We start from the raw sequence: 23,719 nt of genomic DNA on the forward strand, positions 1-23,719 counted from the left end.
CATTTGTCTAGTTTGAAGTCATGCATAGCTATGGCATATGAAAAAAAAAAAAAAAAAAAAACTAATTACACTTTGTTTGTTTTACATAAAAATATATAATTGTTAGTCACCATTTATCATTATTGTTGTTCATAAGTGTTGGGGTGGGCTAGAAATTCATTCTGAGGTAATCATAATTTCTAAGTTGTAATATTTACATTTTTCAAGTGTAAAATAAACAGTCTTCTCCAAAGTCGAGATCTTCAAGCAGCTGATTGACATCTCCGTTGTGCAGATATTACAAATACTGCAAACGCTGAGGAAAACCATACAAGGTAGGGTTGTGGAGTTACCGATACTATGAGGTGTTTAATCTTGAAGGATTCAACTGGGTCATTTCAGTAGAGTTAAAATATAAAAACAACACAAAATGTATTGGTTAAACTACAATCACAATAAAAGGGCAGCTGTTTCTTCAACAAGACCACAAAATGAGCAAATTGCATCAACATCAAAATATTTACAGATAGTAGATATTAAACCTGTCGCAGTCAGTCATATCTTTGAAGATGTTGCAGTTGTTATAACGTCATAGGTCACATGATAACGTAAACATGGCGGATCGCATTCATACTCTACGAGATTTGGCTGTTGAGTACGTACTGTTTTAGCGCCTGTTAAGTAAGTAGGCTTCTTATTGATATTAAGTACCTACTCATTGAGTATGCGATTTCGGACACAGCCACTATCTTGGAGTCTCTACTAATGAGCTGATGATCTGAATCAGGTGTGTTTGATTGAGGAGACAGGGAAAACCTGTAGTGTTGGGGGGCCTCCAGGAACGTGGTTGGGAACAACTGCTCTATCCTATACAGAAGCAGAAGTCGTCATAGTTGGGTTATTAGCATTAGAAACATTCTCACAGCAGCATTAATTCGTTTTTTGTAATTTGATGCAAAGGTACTATAATACGAAGTATATTACACTTGTACATACATTTTTTTAAAAAAAATAAAAATAATGCTGATCAGTCTATGAAAAAAGTCCATTGCAGTACTTTGATACTAAAGATCATGTCATTTAGATTTATTATAAAATTACATTGATATTCAGGGTTGGGCATTAATATGGTTTAGATCCTATTTCACTGACTGTTACCATTTTGTTCTCTATGCTAACAGCAGTTAAGTGCTGTAAGGATCTGTGTTACACCCTCTTGCATGTAAAATGATGACATCATTATGCACCAGACACTGTATAAATGACAGGACAGTAAGCAGAGCAGAACAAACACCTAACGGGGAGATTCACTCATGGCCTATGAAACAGAGGATCATGAGAATCAATACTGCTTTCCTGCCATCAACTCATCATGTATCAAAGGAATGCACTCTAGATATGAATACAATATCATGTTTGTGTTTTTCTCATTGCTGTCGGCATGGACTGTGTTTCTGAACCTGCTGGTGATCATCTCAATCTCTCACTTCAAAAAGCTTCACACTCCAACCAACCTGCTCATTCTCTCTCTGGCTGTGGCTGACATGCTTGTTGGACTTATTGTAATGCCAATAGAGGCTACTAGGCTTATTGAAACATGTTGGTACTTTGGAGACACTTTCTGCAGGCTATTTTTAGCAATGATGGGACTTCTCTTTTCAGCATCTCTCAGTAATTTGGTTTTAATTGCTGCTGATCGTTTTGTGGCTGTGTGTCACCCTTTATTGTACCCACAGAAAATAACCACAACTAAAACGTTAATTATTGTCAGTCTTTCCTGGTTTTGCTCTTCAGCATATAACACCGCAATAGTTACAAGTATCTCACACAAGAAATATGCATGTTATGGAGAATGTACAATTATGGTAACTTCTGACTGGACAGTCATTGATCTATTCTTGTCTTTCTTGATTCCTTGTACCCTTATCATAACCTTATATTTGAGGATATTTTATGTTGCACATCAGCAAGTGAAAGTTATAAACTCACTGGTGAAGGGTGGAAAACATATAAATGATGGTTTTGTGAAGAGGAAATCTGAAAGAAAAGCTGCTCTGACATTAGGAATCATTGTCGCAGTTTATCTAGTTTGCTGGATTCCCTTTTTTATTTTGTCTTTCACAGGAAACACAGGAATGGCTTCCACCACAGCCTATATTCTATTATGGATTTTGTATATTAACTCTGGTCTGAATCCTCTTGTATATGCTTTCTTTTACCCCTGGTTTAAAATGTCAGTTAAACACATCTTAACTTTTAAAATATTTCACCAAGTATAATATCTTTTTTGACCTGACCATAATAATGAATAGGATTCACTGACATGCATTTCTCCTCAATGGGTCTGTGGAGTCATTACAAAATATTATTCATGGCAAAAAAATTCTGCTTATAATAAAAAGCCTTTAATTTGACAGGGATTCAGAAATCATTTCAGTCAATTATTAATAAATCCATGAGAACTGCTAGAGATTTCAAGCTAAACAGGAAGAAAATTCAAATAGTGCAAAGATGTGCATGCATTTACTCACTTTAAATACTATTGTAGATCAGGGATTTCTAACCCTGCTCCTGGAAAGCTACCGTCCTGCAGACTTCAGTCACAACACTGCTCCAACACACATCTCTGTAATTATCAAGTAACCCTGAATACCTTGATTAGCTGGTTCAGGGTGTTTTGGGATTGAAGCTGAAATCTGCAGGACTGTAGCTCTCCGGGAGCAGGGTTGGAGACCCCTACTATAGATGTAAATAAGAATAGAAGTAATGTCAGTTTATTCAGCATACTTCCATGTTATATGAGAAATCATAGCAGAAAAATATGGGTAAATCATGTCAATCTGTAGATGAACAGATGAGTGTGATGAAAATGTGAGCAAAAAGAAATACACACTCATAGGTTCAGGTTTACATTGCACTGTATCATATTCAAATCTGCATTGAGTGATATTTTTGTAACACAAAAGTTAAACCATATTAGGTTAAACCAGAGATATAAGTTTGATTCACCTATCAGCTGATAGAACAGTTATAGTAAATTACAGTAAATTAATAATTATTTACTGAACTGCTATGTTACATCAGAGTGGGCAGAAGAGCGGGTTAGCAAGCCTGACCTAAACTACAGGAATATTGATAATAAACAAAATGTGACATTATATCTGTGATTGTCACACCCTCTAAAAGGATAGCTCATCTTAAAATAAAGATTCTGTCATCATTCAAATCATCAGCACCAGAATAATATTACACCTTGGGGTTCAAACAAAGGTGGAACTTTTATATATTTTATATATATATATATATATATATATATATATATATATATATATATATATATATATATATATATATATATATATATATATATAGTGTTCCAAAAGTCAGGTTTGTAACAACATGAGAAGAAGTTAATGGTGACAGACTTTTCCTTTTAAGGGGTGAACTTACCCTTTAGGTTTGTGCTCAAAATTATTTCTTGCCCAAGACTGAAAAAATATAAATAAAATAAAAGATTTCTGGTGACTAGGTAGTACTTATAATGTCAAACCAAGAGCATTTAATCACTGTGGATCAGGTTCCCCACAATATAACAACAACAGTCATCTTAAAGTAACCAAATGATGCTATTTGACATAATTTGTGAGTCCCTAACAACAGGTTTACATGCATGTAAGGTCAAAACCCACGTTTCGTTCTGTTCTCTGCCGGTTATTTGCTTTACTATTGTGTGTGCTACATTTGCTCCTGCATTTATTCCTTGTGGATTAACAACTAAAAGGCTAATTTGGATTATACTCCATTGTACACTTAAAACAGAACTACGGGTGACAAAAAGAAAGATGACTAGAATGTTAATCGTCTGTTTTGCTGGGGTTTTTTCTTCAGCTTAAAATATTAGTTCGCTATGTAGTCTGTTATACTATAAATTTAATGTGGAGGTGTCAGAATGGAATTGAGGATCCAAGCGCAGGCTTTATTTACAAGAGTGGTCAAAACAGGCAGGGTTAAGCAACAGCAAGCAGGTATAATCCAGGATGAGACAAAAGAATAATCCAAAAACAGGTGATGGTCAGGGCAGGCAGCAAACAATCAGAGAAAAAGAAACAGTCCAGGGTCAAGGCAAGGCAAGGCAAGGCAAGGCAAGAAAACAAGGAACCAGGAAACATGGACAACAAGAATTACAGGCTATATACCTGCATTCTGTTGATTGCCCCTGCCTGTTTTGACCCCCTCTTGTAAATAAAGCCCGCACTTGGACCCTAAGCTCTGTTGTCACACCTCCACGTTACAGAACCAGGCTTTAAATGGGGTGAGACTGATGAGGAAACAAGACACAGGTGAATGCAATCAGAGATGATGAGTCTGGCAAAGGATTATGTAAAATGTAGCCTGTGAGAGTGGCAAGAGTAAGAGGTGGAGTGCCCTCTGGTGGAGTTCATAGGCACTCCAGCTGGAGATAGTGACAATAAACATAATTTTTCTGAATAGATTCTGCAACTCAGTCTGCATTTACTGCACCACAAAAATCACTGGGCTCTATATATGCTATTTCTATATGCAGGAATTCAATGTAAGTGAATAGTCTGAGCAGATGTAACAAGTAGCATTTTTATTTATTTATTTATTTATTGATGTGGAAAGGATGCCATTATATTATTTCAGAGTGGGCGGTAGATGGGTGGGTTTGATCCAGACACTATAAATGAAAGGACAGTAAGAAGAGCAGAACAAACTTCTAACAGGAGGAGACTCACTCATGGCCTATGAGACAGAGGATCACGAGATTCAATACTGCTTTCCTGCCATCAATTCATCATGTATCAAGGAAAACCGCTCCAGTTATGATTACTCTTTACTGTACATGTTTTTTTCACTTCTGTCAGCGAGTACTGTGTTTCTGAACCTGCTGGTTGTCATCTCCATCTCTCACTTCAAGAAGCTTCACACTCCAACCAACCTGATCATTCTCTCTCTTGCTGTTGCTGATATGCTTGTTGGACTAATTATCATGCCTATACAGGCCATCAAGTTGATTGAGACTTGCTGGTACTTTGGAGACACTTTCTGTCGACTGTTTATGTTAATTATGGGACTGCTTCTCTCAGCATCTCTCAGTAATTTAGTTTTAATTGCCATTGATCGTTTTGTGGCTGTGTGTCACCCTTTACAGTACCCACAGAAAATAACCATAATTAGAATGTTAATTATTGTCTGTCTTTGCTGGTTTGTTTCTTCAGCTTATAATATTGCAATTGTAATTAATATCTCACACAGAACAGATGTGTGTTATGGTGAATGTATTATTATGCTTACATTTAAATGGAGAATAATTGATTTAATATTTTCCCTCCTATTTCCCTGTACCCTAATTATAACTTTACATTTAAGGATATTTTATATTGCACAAAAGCAAGTGAAAGTCATAAACTCTCTAATGAAGAGTGGTAAATGTGTAATGGAAGGTTCAGTAAGAAGGAAATCTGAGAGCAAAGCTGCTCTTACATTAGGAATCATTGTGGCAATTCATCTGCTTTGCTGGATTCCATACTATATCTTGACTTTAACTGAAAACACAGCAATCCCGCCCACCATACTATATTGTCTAATATGGGTCTTTTACGTTAACTCATGTGTGAATCCTCTTATCTATGCTTTATTTTACCCCTGGTTTAGAAAATCAATTAAATACATCTTAACTTTAAGAATATTTCAGCCAGCATCCTCTCGGGTCAATATTTTTACAAATCATCATTCATGATATTTTTAACACTATTTGTGCTTCTTTATGAAGTGCACAATACATTGTCATTTAGAATGCATTTGAGATCATTTTTAAATAGATAATCCATAATAAATCTATGTTTCAAATAAATAAATGTAATTTGTTTTATAAGTTTGTTTATATAGACTGTAACTTTTTACCTGAGCTTTTCTGTGTAACTGTGACATTTCAGTCAAAGAGAGAAACTTTAACAGCAAGACTGTCTCACATGTTGTGTTATCAGAACATTGATTATTAACAATATTTTTCAATTTTCAATTTCACTTCTTTCTTCACAAAACAAACCTGTTAAATTTTTCTTTCTTAATTATCATGTTTATATTCATAATGCTATTTATAATGTATCAACTAATTATTACATACTTGTACATGTGCATCTTAAATTTGATTTGAACAACTAAGGAATAAAATGCTAAATTTAGTGTCACAATTTGTTACGTCATGTTACTGAGGATCACATAAAGCGTTAAAATTTCATTCTTTACAAGAATTAAATTCTGACCTTACAGCTGCCAAGAAAATAGTGGCAACAAGATGGAAGGCTCCGTATTCTCTACATAAGCAATATTGGGTGCTCACTTTTATGGAAGTGATGCATCTCGAACTGTCCACTGTGCACATTCACGGTGCAAGAGAGAGCACTATAAGACTTTGGCTGAAACTTTGGAGAAGCTTAAAGGTTTATTGATTAGAACTGGAGACATTTCAAAATGAGATTTAAAAGATGATAAAATAACAATCAAAATTTGATTAAAAAAAAGAGAGAGAGAATTTAATTCTAACCTTCAATGTCATTACAGAATTTCAGATTGAGCCATAGATGGGTTGTCAGTCTGATCCAGACACTATAAATGGAATGATAGTAAGAAGAGCTGTCTCAATGTATCAAGGGAAAATGCCCCAGACATGAATAGAATGTTTTATATGTGTTTTTTTTTTTTTCATTGCTATCAGCATGGACTGTGTTTCTGAACCTGCTGGTGATTATCTCAATCTCTCAATTCAATAAATTTCACACTGCAACCCATCCTGATCATTCTCTTGCTGTGGCTGACATGTGTATTGAACTTACTGATACCCATAGAGGCCATCAAACTAACTGAGACATGCTGGTCCTTAGGAGACTAATTTTGTGGAATGTTTATAAATACCCTTGGATTGCTCCTATCAGCATCTCTCTGTAATTTAGTTTTAATTGCTGTTGATCATTATGTGGCTGTGTGTTGTCCTTTACAGTACCCACAGAAAATAACCACAACTACAACTTTAATGAGCATCATTTGCTGCTGGTTTTGTTCTTAGCTTACAACACTGTCATTGTAATTAACAACGGATATTTTGACACTTTTCACAGAACGAGGGGCAGACCGGTGAGGAGGCTAACTGATAAAGAGACACCTGGAACAAATCTAACAATCAGGGAGCAGGAACATACACAAAACACGGGACAGAGTCTAACATGACGTCCCCTTCTGGAAGGCATGACCTCACGTCACAACATCAAAATTGGGAGGGGGGGTTGTGCACTCTGGAAGTACCCCAGGATATACACGGGACAGTGGGCCTCAAGAGCGGTACCCATTCGGGGCACCATGGCAGAGCAGGAGACTCGGGAGGTCATGGCGGAGTTGGAGACCCAGGCAAGCCATGGCGGAGCAGCCCCCGCCTCGGCCTCTACGGCTGGATCCCTACTACCCCCCCCCCCCCCCCCCCCCCCCCAAAAAAAACAAATACTTGGGGGAACTTACAGGGCTGAACTCGGTGCCTGGTGCCCTCCCTGGGCTTAATGTGGAATCAGGAACCCTCCCTGTGCCTAACGGGGGATCGGGAGCCCTTCCTGGGCTTAACTCAGGAACGGGAGCCCACCCGGGGCTTAACTAGGGATCGGGAGACCCTCCTGGGTTTGACTCAGCAATGGGAGCCCCTCCTGGGCTTGGCTCAGGAACGGGAGCCCCTCCTGGGCTTAGCTGGGGACCTGGGTAGTGCTTACGTGGTGCTGGCACTGGAGGGTGCTCTGGAGGAGCAGGCACAGCCAAGCGCTTTCGAGGAGCCTCCACTGGAGTGAGCTTTGGGGCTGGCAGGCTTGTCATATTAATGTTTGTTTGGTTTGCCCTATAAATGTTTGTGGGAGGAAAATGGTGCCACTTTTACTTTTCAGTCTGCTGTTCTGTCATGTATCACTCAGGAAGGGACGAGGAGATGCTGGAGAGTACTTCGAAGGAGTTTTATTCAGGAAACAAGGAGACAATGAACACTGGAACATCAGGGATGACATTTAACAGCAAATAAGGGAGAACAGAACGGGCTAGAACTAAATAGGGCTCATAACGAGGGGCAGACATATGAGGAGGACAACTGATAAAGAGACACATAGAACAAATCAAACAATCAGGGAGCAGGAACATACACAACACACGGGAAAGAGTCTGACACATCAGCATTAATTCGTTTTTTGTAATTTGATTGAAAGGTAATATAATACAAAGCATGTTATAAATGTACATAAGTGTTTTTTGGAAAAATGAAAATAAAGAAAACTATGCTGATCTGTCTGTGAAAAAATCCCATTGCAGTACCTTGATACTACAGATTGTGTCATTTAGATTTATTACAGAATTACAATGATATTCAGGGATAGGCATTTAAGATGGCTTAGATCCTATTTCTCTTGTTGCTACCATTTTGTTCTCTAAGCTAACACCAGTTAAGTGCTGTAAGGATCTGTGTTAGGCCCACTTGCATGTAAAATGATGACATCATTATGCATCATCAGAATGGGTCAGTCTGATCCAGACACTGTATAAATGACAGGACAGTAAGCAGAGCAGAACAAACTCCTAACATTCACTCATGGCCTATAAAACAGAGGATCGTGAGACTCAATACTGCTTTCCTGCTATCAACTCATCATGTATCAAAGGAATGCGCTCTAGATATGAATACAACATCGTGTTTGTGTTTTTCTCATTGCTGTCAGCATGGACTGTGTTTCTGAACCTGCTGGTGATCATATCAATCTCTCACTTCAAAAAGCTTCACACTCCAACTAACCTGCTCATTCTCTCCCTGGCTGTGGCTGACATGCTTTTTGGACTTATTGTGATGCCCTTAGAGGCTACTAGGCTCATTGAAACATGTTGGTACTTTGGAGACACTTTCTGCAGGCTATTTTTTACAATGATGGGACTTCTCTTTTCAGCATCACTCAGTAATTTGGTTTTAATTGCTGTTGATCGTTTTGTGGCTGTGTGTCACCCTTTATTGTACCCACAGAGAATAACCACAACTAAAACATTAATTATTGTCAGTCTTTCCTGGTTTTGCTCTTCAGCATATAACACCGCAATAGTTACGAGTACCTCACACAAGAAATATGCATGTTATGGAGAATGTACAATTATGGTTACTTCTGACTGGACAGTCATTGATCTATTCTTGTCTTTCTTGATTCCTTGTACCTTTATCATGACCTTATATTTGAGGATATTTTATGTTGCACATCAGCAAGTGAAAGTTATAAACTAACTGATGAAGGGTGGAAAACATATAAATGATGGTTTTGTGAAGAGGAAATCTGAAAGAAAAGCTGCTCTGACATTAGGAATCATTGTCGCAGTTTATCTAGTTTGCTGGATTCCCTTTTTTATTTTGTCTTTCACAGGAAACACAGGAATGGCTTCCATTACAGCCTATATTCTATTATGGATTTTGTATGTTAACTCCGGTCTGAATCCTCTTGTCTATGCTTTCTTTTACCCCTGGTTTAAAATGTCAGTTAAACACATCTTAACTTTTAAAATATTTCACCAAGTATAATATCTTTTTTGACCTGACCATAATAATGAATAGGATTCACTGACATTGATTTCTCCTCAATGGGTCTGTGAAGTCATTACAAAAGATTATTAACGGCAAAAAAAAAAAAAAAAAAAAAAAAAAAAAAATATTATAATAAAAAGCCTTTAATTTAACAGGGCTTCAGAAATCGTCTCGGTCAATTATAAATAAATCCATGAGAACTGCAAGAGATTTCAAGCTTAACAGGAAGAAAATTCAAATAGTGCAAAGATGTGCATGCATTTACTCTCTCTTTTAAATAAATCCTGCAGACTTCAGTTACAACCCTGCTCCAACACACATCTCTATAATTATCAAGTAACCCTGAATACCTTGATTAGTTGGTTCAGGGTATTTTGGGATTGAAGCTGAAATCTGCAGGACTGTTGCTATCCAGAAGCAGGGTTGGAGACCCCTACTATAGATGTAAAAAAAAAAAATATATATATATATATATATATATATATATATATATATATATATATATATATATATATATATATATATATATATATAAGTTATAAGAGTAAAAGTAGTGTCAGTTTATTATTATTTGTTATTTATTTACCTTTATTTAACCAGGAAGTCTCATTGAGATTAAAATCTCTTTTACAAGAGAGACCTGGCCAAGGTAGCAGCCATACAGTAAGACACATTTTAAAATACAACAAATACACATTAAAACAATATATAAACATAATTGTTTATATATTTATTCAGCATACTTCCATGTTATATGAGAAATCATTGAAGAAAAATTTGGGTTAATCATGTCAATCTGTCGATGAACAGATGTGTGTGATGAAAATGTGAGCATAAAGAAATACACACTCATAGGTTCAGGTTTACATTGCACTGTAACATAATCAAATTTTCTTTGAGTGATATTTTTGTAGCACAAAAGTAAAACTATATTAAGTTAAACCACATATATAAGTTTGATTCACCTATCAGCTGATTATAGTAACAGTTATAGTAAATTACAGTAAATTAATAATTATTTACTGAACTGCTATGTTGCATCAGAGTGGGCAGAAGAGCGGGTTAGCAACCCTGACCTAAACTACAGAAATATTGATAATAAACAAAATATGGCATTACGTCTGTGATTGTCATACCCTCTAAAAGAATAGCTCATCTAAAAATGAAAATTCTGTCATCATTCAAATCATCAGCACCAAAAGAAGGTATTACAAATAACCTTGGGGTTCAAACAAAGTTGGACCAACTCAGTTTGTTTTTCAATTTGTGTTCCAAAAGTCAGGTTTGGAACAACATGAGGGGAAGTTAATGATGACAGACTTTTCATTTTGGGGGGGTGAACTAACCCTTTAGGTTTGTGCTCAAAATTATTTCTTGCCCAACACTGAAAAAATATAAATAAAATAAAAGATTTCTGGTTTCTAGGAAATACTTAAAATGTCAAACCAAAAGCATTTAATCACTGTGGATCAAGTTCCCCACAATATAATAACATCAATAATCTTAAGGGGTCCCTATTATGCTATATGACATAATTTGCTTTTGGGAGTCCCCAACAACAGGTTTACATGCATGCAAGGTCAAAAAACATGTTTTGTTCTGTTCTCTGCCGGCTATTTGCTTAACTATTGTGTGTGTTACATTTACTCCTGCGATTCTCCTGTATTTATTCCTTGCGAATATACAATTTAAAGGCTAATTTGGATTATACTCCATTGTACACTTAATACAGAACTACGCATAACAAAAAGAAAGGTGACTAGAATGTTAATTATTGTCTGTTTTGCTGGGTTTTTTCTTCAACTGAAAATATTGGTCCACTATGTAGTTCGTGTTATACTATAAATGTAACGTGGTGGCGTGACAATGGAGTTGAGGATCCAAGTGCAGGCTTTATTTACAAGAGTGGTCAAAACAGGCAGGGTCAATCAACAGCAAGCAGGTATAATCCAGGATGAGACAAAAGAATAATCCAAAAACAGGCGATAGTCAGGGCAGGCAGCAAACAATCAGGGAAAAAGAAACAGTCCAGGGTCAAAACAAGGCAAGGCAAGGCAAGAAAACAAGGAACCAGGAAACAGGAAACATGGACAACAAGAAGACGTTACATGGTATATACCTGCTTGCTATTGATTGACCCTTCCTGTTTTGACCCCTCTTGTAAATAAAGTCTGCACTTGGATCTTCAAATCTGTTGTAGGGTGAGACTGATGAGGAAACAAGACACAGGCAGTGTTAATTCTATTGACGAATAATTTTCATCATAATATTCATCAAACAACATTTTTTCACAGACGACAACAAGACGATAATGAGCTAAAGCTCTTTTTAAATTATAAACTATGATGTAAATCTACTGACATTTACGTCAACGAATAAAAACGAGATGAAAATGATAGGGAGGGACGATTTGGGAAGAGATTCATTCAGAAGGAATCTGCTGTGTGGTTCGGAGGTTAAATGCGTACATATGAACCAGATCATAACATACACTTGCTGCACGTCGCATAAAACATTAAAAATGTCAATGTGTGGGAGTAAGAGAAGAGCAGACATATGGATAAATCTGACGACGCAAGAGAGAACTCAATTCGGTCCGGTTTTCTGAGTGCAGACACTGAAGCATAAACACACAGAAAGCACGTCTTACAGTGCGCGAGTACTCTTTCACGTCGCATGGACGGAGAATTGATGTTGAATTGTCAAAATGATGTTGAATTGTCCGTTCTGACGAGTATTCACATTAACACATTTGATTATGCCTTAAGCAAATGTAAGCAGTAGGGAGAACGTGTATCATTCGATTTTAGCCGACTAAATTTACTGTAGGTTTGGTCAACTAAAATCTTATGATATTTAGTCAACTAAAACTAGACTAAAACTAAAAACAATTCAGATGACTAAAATATGACTAAAACTAAATGACATTTTAGTCAAAAGACTATGACTAAAACTAAATCAAAATTTGCTGTCAAAATTAAACGGTGAATGCAATCAGAGATGATGAGTCCGGCAAAGGATTATGTGAAATGTAATCTGTGAGAGTGGCATGAGTCAGAGGTGGAGTGCCCACAGATTAATAAACCGTTCCCACGAATTTCCAATCCGTGCACTCAGATTTTGTAAACCATACCTTTGGTTTTTGAATCCATACCCACAAATTCATAATCTGTGTGCATGCTTTCGCAATCCGTTCCCTCGGTTTTGTAAACTCACAAATTTGTGGCACCGCTCCCACCGGCAGATTCATTTGTGTTTATTAAACATTATTTTTCATAGCCTATGAGACCATGATCCACACTCACAAAATAGTCTTCTTTTAGCGTTTATTTTACATTAATCATCAATAGGATAAGACACCACTGCCTGTGTTTTATAGCCTAAAATAAACGCTCAAAAGAAGAATATGTACCGGTTATGTTGTCATTCCTTTGCTCTCTAACTGAATGCAATGTTATAATAGGCCTAATTATTTAATAATAACATTATCAGTGAAGCATGCACCTAAACTCTGGGGAAAAAGCTTAGTGTAATAAAATCACCAAAATAAGTCTTCATGTTAAGAAAGAATAGTATACAAACAGATTTTTGTAGGTACGGTTTATCAATCCGTGGGCACGATTTGTAAAACCGAAGGAACAGTTTAAGAATTTGTGAGTACGGTTTACAAACTGAGGGGACGGACTGCAAAACCCTCGGCACGGATTGTTTTTTTTTTCTCCTACAGGTGACTTCTCAGGCTCCGTACTAAGCAGATGTAACAAGTAGCATTTTTTATTTATTTATTTATTGAAAGGGAAAATATGCCATTATATCATTTTAGAATGGGCGGTAGATAGGTGGGTTTGATCCAGACACTATAAATGGAAGGACAGTGAGAAGAGCAGAACAAACTCCTTAAAGGAGGAGACTTGCACATGGCCTATGAGACAGAGGATCACAAGACTCAATACTGCTTTCCTGCCATCAACTCATCATGTATCAGGGGAAAACGCTCCAGTTATGATTACTATTTTATGTACATGTTTTTTTCATTTCTGTCAGTGGGTACTGTGTTTCTGAACCTGCTGGTGATCATCTCCATCTCTCACTTCAAGAAGCTTCATACTCCAACCAACCTGATCATTCTCTCTCTTGCTGTTGCTGATATGCTTGTTGGACTAATTGTCATGCCTATACAGGCCATCAAGTTGATTGAGACTTGCTGGTACTTTGGAGACACTTTCTGTACACTGTTTATGTTAATCATGGGACTGCTTCTCTCAGCATCTCTCAGTAATTTAGTTTTAATTGCCATTGATCGTTTTGTGGCTGTGTGTTACCCTTTACAGTACCCACAGAAAATTACCATAATAAGAATGTTAATTATTGTCTGTCTTTGCTGGTTTTTTTCTTTAGCTTATAATATTGCAATTGTAATAAGTATCTCACACAGAACAGATGTGTGTTATGGTGAATGTAATATTATGCTTACATTTGAATGGAGAATAATTGATTTAATATTTTCCTTCCTGTTTCCCTGTACCCTAATCATAACTTTACATTTAAGGATATTTTATGTTGCACAAAAGCAAGTGAAAGTCATAAACTCTCTAATGAAGAGTGGTAAATGTGTAATGGAAGGTTCAGTAAGAAGGAAATCTGAGAGCAAAGCTGCTCTTACATTAGGAATCATTGTGGCAATTCATCTGCTTTGCTGGATTCCATACTATATCTTGACTTTAACTGAAAACACAGCAATCCCACCCACCATACTATATTGTCTAATATGGGTCTTATACATTAACTCATGTGTGAATCCTCTTATCTATGCATTATTTTATCCCTGGTTTAGAAAATCAATTAAATACATCTTAACGTTTCGAATATTTCAGCCAGCATCCTCTCGGGTCAATATTTTTACAAATCATCATTCATGATATTTTTAACACTATTTGTGCTTCAAACCAGTAAAGCAATTCCTTATGAAGTGCACTATACATTGTCATTTAGAATGCATTTGAGATCATTTTTAAATAGATAATCCATAATAAATCTATGTCTCAAATAAATAAATGTAACTTGTTTTATAAGTTTGTTTATATAGACTTTAACTTTTTACTTGAGTTTTTCTGTGTAACTGTGACATTTCAGCCAAAGAGAGAAACTTAAACAGCAAGACTGTCTCACGTGTTGTGTTATCAGAACATTGATTATTAAGAATATTTTTCAATTTTCAGTTTCACTTCTTTCTTCACATAAAAACCTGTTAATTTTTTCTCATTTTGTCAGGAATCTTAATTATCATGTTTATATGCATAATGCTATTTATAATGTATCAACTAATTATTACATACTTGTACATGTGCATCTTAAATTTGATTTGAACAACTAAGGAATAAAATACTAAATTTAGTGTCACAATTTAAGTCATGTTACTCAGGATCACATAAAGCATTAAAATTTCATTCTTTACAAGAATTTAATTCTAACCTTACAGCTGCCAAGAAAATAGTGGCAACAAGATGGAAGCCTCTGCATTCTCTACATATGCAATATTGGGTGCTCACTTTTATAGAAGTGATGCATCTCGAACTGTCTACTGTGCACATTCATGGATCAAGAAAGAGCACTATAAGACTTGGGCCAAAACTTTGGAGAAGCTTAGAGGTTTACTGATAAGAAGTGGAGACTTTTTAAAATGAGATTTAAAAGATGATAAAATAACAATAAAAATTGATAAAAATATATATATATATATAATTTAATTCTAACCTTCACGAGAAACACCTGCATACAGCATGTCATATTAATTCTGTATTAAAATCTTCTCAGGCCATCTGCCAAGAGGGCTCTTAATAAATTGAAAGAGCGAAATAGATTACTAGATTCTAGTAAAACTGAAGTAGGCTTTTACAATTCCAGGTCTTCGCTTTAATTTTTCTTTAAAGCTTCAGTCTTATGTGGAACCATATAGGGGCCTATGAAATCCATTTTAGGAATTTATCGTAAATCATCAGGCCCTATATATGCCATCTGTTTCTATATGCTTTCATTTAATATGAGTACTTTTATGTCATTACAGAATTTCAGATAGTGCCATAGATGGGTTGGTCAGTCTGATCCAGACACTATAATTGAAGGGACAGTAAGAAGAACAGAACAAACTCCTAACAGGAGGAGACTCACACATGGTGTCACAAACCAGGGTAGAGACGGGAGGTTAGTAAAATAACAGGGTTTTATTGAACAGTCTTAATTCAGAGTGAATGGCAGGTGAGAATGATGGCAGTGGCAACAGTCCAGAGAGATTTCCAAATAGTGTATATTGGATTGTGGATTCAGAGTATGGAGTTCGGATCCTGGAGACTGGGGAGACAACGAAGGAAAGCCACAAGAGGATCGTCAGAGTTTCTGGAGGTAAAATAGAAACAGGTTAGAGAGCAAGAGTCTGGTACTGTTCAGTGTAGTGAATGGTAGACCGGACGCCGAAGTACTGAAGTGCAGGTGGCTTTATACTGGGAAGGATAAGTGGATGCAGGTGATCAGTACTCCGGCGATTGGGATCGGGTGTGATTGGGAACAGGTGATGGTGATGATGGAGGTGGCTGTGACGGTGATGTATCCCTGACACTACCCCCTCCTCCAGGGGCGGCTCCTGATGCCCTGATGCGATGACAAGGGCGACCTCGGCCTCTGGGTGTGGGATGACTTGGATGGACTCAATGAAATTCCTTCAGCAGCATAGGATCAAGGATTGTCGTCCTGAGCCACCCAGGAATGTTCCTCTGGTCCATAACCTTCCCAGTCGACCAGGTTTTCGAGCCGGCCACCCCGGCTGGTCTTCTTGGAAGTATGCCCGGAGGTAGCATCCAAGTTCCTGGATCTTCCGCTCAGTCTGGCCGTTTGTCTGGGGATGGTATCCAGAGGATAGGCTTACTGTGACCCCTAGCAGCTGGAAGAAGGCTTTCCACACATGGGAGATAAACTGGGGACCCCGGTCAGACACAATTTTCTCGGGTAGCCTGAAGTTCTTGAAGACATGGGCGAATAATTGTTCAGCCGTTTCTAGGGCGGTTGGTAATCCAGGCAGGGGAATTAATTTGCAGGCTTTAGAGAAGTGATCCACAACCACTAGGCTTGTGTTTCCCTCAGATTCAGGTAGGTCTGTCACAAAGTCTATGCCCAGGTGTGACCAGGGTTGCCGAGGAATGGGTAGGGGCACCAGTTTGCCTACCGGTTAGTGATGAGGAGTAGCAGACATGGAACAGACTGAGCAACTGCTGACGTACCGGTTGACATCATGGGAAATACTGGGCCACCAGTACCAAGCTTGGAGGAGTGAGAGGGTCCGTTGGCTGCCTGGATGTCCAGAGCCCGGTACATTGTGAACTAAGCCCATAACTCCCATGATCTCTGATGTCCTCGTCACAGTTCCAAATGATGGAGTTTACAATTATGGCTGGAGGGATTATCGGCTCAGGTTCTGAAGAAGCGTCAAGGGAATAGAGACGGGACAGAGCATCGGCATTACAATTCTTGATTCCAGGACGGTAGTTAATATGAAAGTTGAACCTGGTGAAGAACAGCGCCCAACGGGTCTGCCATGGATTGAGTCTTTTGGCATCGTGGAGATATTGGAGGTTCTTATGATCAGTAATGACAGTGAAAGGACGGTTGGCTCCCTCCAGCCAATGCCGCCACTCCTCCAGAGTGAGTTTGATGATCAACAATTCCCAGTTACCGATGTCATAGTTCTGCTCCGCTGGGGTCAGTTTCCTAGAATAGTAAGTGCAAGGCTGGAGGTATGGAGGCTCACTGAACTGCTGAGATAGCATGGCTCTGACTCCAGTGATGGAGGCGTCCACTTCCACCAGGAATGGGACATCTGGATTAGGGTGATGAAGGATGGGAGCCATGCTAAAAGCCTTCTTCAGTGCCTGAAAGGCTTTGTGTGCTGGAGTTCCAGGACAGGGACTTGGGCTTTCCTCTGAGCATGGTGGTTAAAGGAGCTGTATGCCAACTGAAATCTTTGATGAAATGTCGATAGAAGTTGGCAAATCCCAAAAATATCTGGAGTTCCTTTACTGATTGAGGAATGGGCCACTCCATGATGGCGGTTACCTTCCCCTGGTCCATTTGGGTTCCCTTTGGGCTGATGATATATCTGAGAAACTGTACCGTGGGGCGGTGGAACTTGCACTTCTCCAGTTTGAGGTACAAATGGTGCGGTCTGAGTTTTTGTAGGACCTGCTTCAGGAGTTGGCGATGGTCGGCCAGGTTCCGTGAGTAGATGAGGATATCGTCAATGTAAACGATTAAAAACTTGTGGAGGAACTCCCGGAAAACTTCATTCATAAAGCCTTGGAAGACTGACGGGGCATTGGCAAGGCCATACGGCATGACAAAGTACTCGTAGTGTCCAGAGGGGGTAATGAAGGCCGTCTTCCACTCGTCGCCTTCCCAAATGCGAACGAGGTCATAACCGCCCCGCAGGTCCAACTTGGAGAAGATACCAGCCCCACAGAGTTCCTCAAGTGCCGCAGGGCGGGTAAGTGGATAAGGAATTTTGACCGTCTGGGAGTTCAGAGCTTGGTAATCAATACAGGGCCTCAAGCCCCCATCCTTTTTGCCCATGCATAAGCTTGAAGCTGCTGGTGAGCTGGACGACCAGATGAATCCCTGGTTAAGAGCCTCCTGGATGTATTCCTCCATAGCCTTGCGCTCCGGGATGGACAATGGGTATTCTCTACCCTTGGGGAGTTTATCTCCAGGCAGCATATCGATTGCACAGTCCCATGGCCAGTGAGGTGGTAAGTGGGTGGCTGCCTGCTTGCTGAAGACATCCTGGAACGCCACGTAATCAGATGGGATGAAGGGAGTTACACTTGGCTCGGGACTCTCGATGAGCGTGGAAGCTACCTGGCAGACTGGTGACTGGAGAGAAGGACGTGGAATGGCAGTGAGACAGTGCTGATGACAGAACTCGCTCCAGAGAATTACCGCACAGGAATCTTATCTGATTTCCGGAGAATGTTGGATGAGCCAGGGGCGTCCCAGGATGACATCCACGGTGGGTCCCTCCAGTACCAGAAAGTTAATCTCCTCTTCATGAAAGATTCCAATCTAGAGTGTCACAGGAGGAGCCTGGAATCATCCTAGCAGTTTTCCCTGGATGGTCTCGACTCGAAGCTCCTGGGCATGATGGCAATGAGGCAACTGGAGACGACTTAGGAGGCTTTGCGAGATGAAGTTGCCTGAGAAGCCTGAGTCGATCAGGGCTGAGACTGTAACATAAGCAGGTCAAAATTTAATACAGCAATCAAAATTTCATTTTAAGTATTAAAGTTTTATTGAAAAACCTGGGGACCCCCCAAGTATATTTTTTTGGGGTGTTATGGGAGGTCCCTTAATGCTTCTGGACTGAAAAGCTGCACTTGAACACACCGCACAGACTTCAGCGACTGCAAACTAACATGTGCATTCTGCTCCTGTGTGAATTCTGGCACTGACTCATTTGTATAAACTGAGCATCCAATTAGAGTTCTCACTCGCACCGATAGACCTGACGCCAATTCAACATGAGTGTCCCAGCTGTGACGAGTCGGCTGCCTCCCCCCTAATTATCATCGTCACCCCGTCCCTTAATCGCCACCCTTCGCCAGCCTCCTGACAGGAGTTGGTGCGTGAGAGAGGAGGGGCGCTGAAAGAGCCAGGGCTGGCGGTGTGTGATGGGGCACACCTGATGCAAATAGATCCCCATCACCACCACCTTTTAAATGTCGAGCGCGCCTCTCCTCAGGAGACCGGTCTCTTCCCCGTGCATGCACGCTGGTGTCCTTGTGGGTGCTGGAATGGTGCGTAGAGGGACTCCGCACCTGTTACACGGCCGCCAGGCCGTCTAGTCTCTTTAAGCACCACGGCCAGCGAGATGGATGCAGCCGTTGGAAGAAGCCGCCGCCCCTTGCACCCCGGACTGAAGGGGGAGCACGTGCGGCCGCCGGACATCTCCCCTTACCTGGATCCTTCCTTCCTGAACACTACCTGCCCTTCACATACCCCGCAGCATGACAAGGACACCAGATTCCCTGTTTATTTTGGACACTCTTCCCCTTTGGACACTTTTATTACCTGTTTTTGGCCTGATGCTACGAGCACTGTGTCTGTCGTTTGCTCCTCCCGCCACAGAGACAGCAAACCTAATATATATTAGAATTAGAATTAGAATTCTTTATTGTCATTGTACACAAGATACAATGAAATTGCAGAGCTTCTGCGAAAATGGCATGGTACATAATAGACAAAATAAACTAAAAAGAAATATACATGATACAAAAGAGATGTACAATTAAAATATTTAAGCTAAGATGAGAATAAAGAGAATGAAATAGAAATAATTGTTTGTGTCTAAAATAGATAAATAGTAAGTGACAGCTTGTTAAAATGATTATTGCACTGATATGAGGTAGACTTCTGACTCTCAGTAAAACTATTACGTAGTATTACAAGTATTACACAGTGCACTGAAGGAATGGATATAAAAACATTGCACTAAAAGTGAAGATATTGCACTGAAATATGATATAGAAAAACATTGCAAAAAATAGAGATTGCACAGAAATAGGATACACATGATATACACATATTGCTCGGAGTAAGATGGGAGGGGGGATCAGTGCGTGTCAGTGCACGTGTGTGTTCAGCGTAATTATAGTTCTGGGGAAGAAGCTATCCTTGAGTCTGTTTGTCCGTGATTTGATGCACCTGAAGCACCTGCCAGAGGGCAGCAGGTTAAACAGGTGGGAACCTGTGGTCTTTTTCAATGTTATGAGCTCTGCTGAGGCAGCGGGAGTTGTAAAGCTCCTTCAAAGAGGGAAGAGGACAGCCAATGATCCTCTGCGCAGTGTTGATGATCTGCTGTATTACTTTTCTCTCTGCCTCAGTACAGCTGCCATACCATACTGTGATACAGTATGTCAGCAGGCTCTCCACTGCAGAGCGATATAAGGTCTCCAGCAGCTTCTCCTTTAGCACACCCAGGAAGTGAAGGTGCTACTGTGCCTTCTTGATGACTGCTATGGAGTTGGCTGACCATGTGAGATCTGCTGAGATGATAGTGCCGAAGAATTTGAATATCTGAACCCTCTCTACGCAGTCTCCTTTGATGTAGAGGGGAGCGGGGTCTGCCCTGTGCCTTCTAAAGTCAAGGATGATTTCCTTTGTTTTGCTGGTGTTAAGTGTCAGGTTGTTGGCTGAACACCACTCTGACAGTCTCAGGATCTCATCTCTATAGGCAATCTCATCCCCCTTTGAGATTAGGCCCACCACTGTAGTATCATCAGCGAATTTGATGGTGTTCTGGTGATGGGCTGGACGGTAGTCATGCGTGTAGAGAGAGTACAGAATTGGGCTCAGCACGCACCCCTGACGGGAGCCAGTGATGAGCGTTTGGGGGGAGGAGAGATGGGGACTGAGTTTAACAGTCTGGGGGCAGTCAGTCAGGAAGTTTCTGATCCAAGTGCAGGTGAGTGAGGGGAAGATCAAATCTGTGAGTTTGCTGAAGAGGATGTCCAGTATGATGGAATTGAAGGCTGATATATTATATATGCTGATGTCTGTGTCATAAGAGAAAATCACTCATTGATACTGGCTGAAATACTTTTATATGTTTAATAAGAATCAATTCAAATTTAATTAATACAGTGAAGATTACACAGTTTTATTTTTACATTTGATTATTCAGTTTTTGTAGTATTTCTTACAATGTTAAATAAACCTACTGTATCCAAAAATACTTCAATTTGTTTATTTAATTTGTATCTTTCTCTATCCTATACAGAAGCAGAAGTCGTCATAGTTGGGATATTAGCATTAGAAACACTCTCACAGCAGCATTAATTTGTTTTTTGTAATTTGATTAAAAGGTAATATAATACAAAGTATGTTATAAATGTACATATTTAAAAAAATGAAAATAGAGAAAACTATGCTGATCAGTCTGTGAAATAAGTCCATTGCGGTAACTTGATACTACAGATTGTGTCATTTAGATTTATTACAGAATTACAATGATATTCAGGGATAGGCATTAAGATGGTTTAGATCCAATTTCTCTGACTGACCATTTTGTTCTCTAAGCTAAAAGCAGTTAAGTGCTGTAAGGATCTGTGTTAGGCCCTCTTGCATGTAAAATGATGACATCATGATGCATTATCAGAATGGGTCAGTCTGATCCAGTCACTGTATAAAGGACAGGACAGTAAGCAGAGCAGAGCAAACACCTAATAGGAGGAGACTCACTCATGGCCTATGAAACAGAGGATCATGAGACTCAATACTGCTTTCCTGCCATCAACTCATCATTTATCAAAGGAATGCGCTCTAGATATAAATACTATATAATGTTTGCATTTTTCTCATTGCTGTCAGCATGGACTGTGTTTCTGAACCTGCTGGTGATCATCTCAATCTCTCACTTCAAAAAGCTTCACACTCCAACCAACCTGCTCATTCTCTCTCTGGCTGTAGCTGACATGCTTGTTGGACTTATTGTGATGCCCATAGAGGCTACTAGGCTCATTGAAACATGTTGGTACTTTGGTGAAACTTTCTGCAGGCTATTTTTTACAGTGATGGGACTTCTCTTTTCAGCATCACTCAGTAATTTGGTTTTAATTGCTGTTGATCGTTTTGTGGCTGTGTGTCACCCTTTATTGTACCCACAGAAAATAACCACAACTAAAACATTAATTATTGTCAGTCTTTGCTGGTTTTGCTCTTCAGCATATAATACTGGAATGGTTACAAGTATCTCACACAAGAAATATGCATGTTATGGAGAATGTACAATTAAGCTTACTTTTGACTGGACAGTCATTGATCTATTCTTGTCTTTCTTGATTCCTTGTACTCTTATCATGACCTTATATTTGAGGATATTTTATGTTGCACATCAGCAAGTAAAAGTTATAAACTCACTGGTGAAGGGTGGAAAACATATAAATGATTGTTCTGTGAAGAGGAAATCTGAAAGAAAAGCTGCTCTGACATTAGGAATCATTGTCACAGTTTATCTAGTTTGCTGGATTCCCTTTTTTATTTTGTCTTTCACAGGAAACACAGGAATGGCTTCCACCACAGCCTATATTCTATTATGGATTTTGTATATTAACTCGGGTCTGAATCCTCTTGTCTATGCTTTCTTTTACCCCTGGTTTAAAATGTCAGTTAAACACATCTTAACTTTTAAAATATTTCACCATACATAATATCTTTTTTTCACTTGACCATAATAATGAATAGGATTAACTGACATTCATTTCTCCTCAATGGGTCTGTGGAGTCATTACAAAATATTATTAATGGCAAAAATTCTATGATTATAATAAAAACCCTTTAATTTGACAGGGATTCAGAAATCGTTTTGGTCAATTATTAATAAATCCATGAGAACTGCAAGAGATTTCAAGCTAAACGGGAAGAAAATTCAAATAGTGCAAAGATGTACATGTATTTACTCACTTTAAATACTACTGCAGATCAGGGATTTCTAACCCTGTTCCTGGAAAGCTACCATCCTTCAGACTTCAGTCGCAACCCTGCTCCAACACACATCTCTGTAATTAGATATAAAAAAAAAATAATAATAATAATAATAATAAATAATAATAATAATAATAATAAAACATAAGAGTAGAAGTAATGTCAGTTTATTCAGCATACTTCCATGTTATATGAGAAATCATAGCAGAAAAATATGGGCAAATCATGTCAATCTGTAGATGAACAGATGAGTGTGATGAAAATGTGAGCAAAAAGAAATACACTCATAGGTTCAGGTTTACATTGCACTGTATCATATTGAAATCTGCTTTGAATTTTATTATTGTGGCACAAAAGTTAAACCATATTAGGTTCAACAAGAGATATAAGTTTGATTCACCTATCAGCTGATAGAATATTTATAGTAAATTACAGTAAATTAATAATTATTTACTGAACTGCTATGTCACATCAGAGAGGGCAGAAGAGCGGGTTAGCAAGCCTGACCTAAACTACAGGAATATTGATAATAAACAAAATGTGGCATTATGTATGTGATTATCACACCCTCTAAGAGGATAGCTCATCTAAAAATGAAGATCTTGTCATCATTCA

General features: G+C 38.8%; 3 protein-coding genes and 1 pseudogene across 3 annotated transcripts; all 4 read left to right on the plus strand.

Annotated features, from left to right (window-relative positions):
• Nucleotides 1-1,292: 1,292 nt before the first annotated feature.
• LOC109112114 (trace amine-associated receptor 13c-like) lies at nucleotides 1,293-2,258 on the plus strand. The gene has a single exon (XM_042765716.1). The coding sequence runs from the start codon at nucleotides 1,293-1,295 to the stop codon at nucleotides 2,256-2,258; it is 966 nt and encodes a 321-aa protein (XP_042621650.1).
• A 2,426-nt stretch (nucleotides 2,259-4,684) lies between these two features.
• LOC109112113 lies at nucleotides 4,685-5,740 on the plus strand (annotated as a pseudogene).
• A 7,760-nt stretch (nucleotides 5,741-13,500) lies between these two features.
• On the plus strand, nucleotides 13,501-14,502 carry LOC109080459 (trace amine-associated receptor 13c-like). The gene is made up of 2 exons (XM_042765717.1): nucleotides 13,501-13,561; nucleotides 13,628-14,502. The coding sequence occupies exons 1-2, from the start codon at nucleotides 13,501-13,503 to the stop codon at nucleotides 14,500-14,502; spliced, it is 936 nt and encodes a 311-aa protein (XP_042621651.1).
• Nucleotides 14,503-21,841: 7,339 nt separating this feature from the next.
• LOC109109622 (trace amine-associated receptor 13c-like) lies at nucleotides 21,842-22,830 on the plus strand. Its single transcript, XM_042765718.1, has one exon. It carries the CDS (start codon nucleotides 21,865-21,867, stop codon nucleotides 22,828-22,830), a length of 966 nt encoding a protein of 321 aa, XP_042621652.1. The 5' UTR covers nucleotides 21,842-21,864.
• Nucleotides 22,831-23,719: the final 889 nt, after the last annotated feature.

This window comes from Cyprinus carpio, chromosome A10 (assembly GCF_018340385.1).
Source record: "Cyprinus carpio isolate SPL01 chromosome A10, ASM1834038v1, whole genome shotgun sequence".
Lineage (NCBI taxonomy): Eukaryota > Metazoa > Chordata > Actinopteri > Cypriniformes > Cyprinidae > Cyprinus > Cyprinus carpio.

Excerpts from the sequence above, each read along its gene's own strand:
- LOC109112114 (XM_042765716.1), top strand. The coding sequence starts at position 1,293 with ATGGCCTATGAAACAGAGGATCATGAGAATCAATACTGCTTTCCTGCC.
- LOC109080459 (XM_042765717.1), top strand. The coding sequence starts at position 13,501 with ATGGCCTATGAGACAGAGGATCACAAGACTCAATACTGCTTTCCTGCC. Across the intron at positions 13,562-13,627 it reads TCCTGCCATCAACTCATCAT|TGGGTACTGTGTTTCTGAAC; the intron begins GTATCAGGGGAA and ends CATTTCTGTCAG.
- LOC109109622 (XM_042765718.1), top strand. The coding sequence starts at position 21,865 with ATGGCCTATGAAACAGAGGATCATGAGACTCAATACTGCTTTCCTGCC.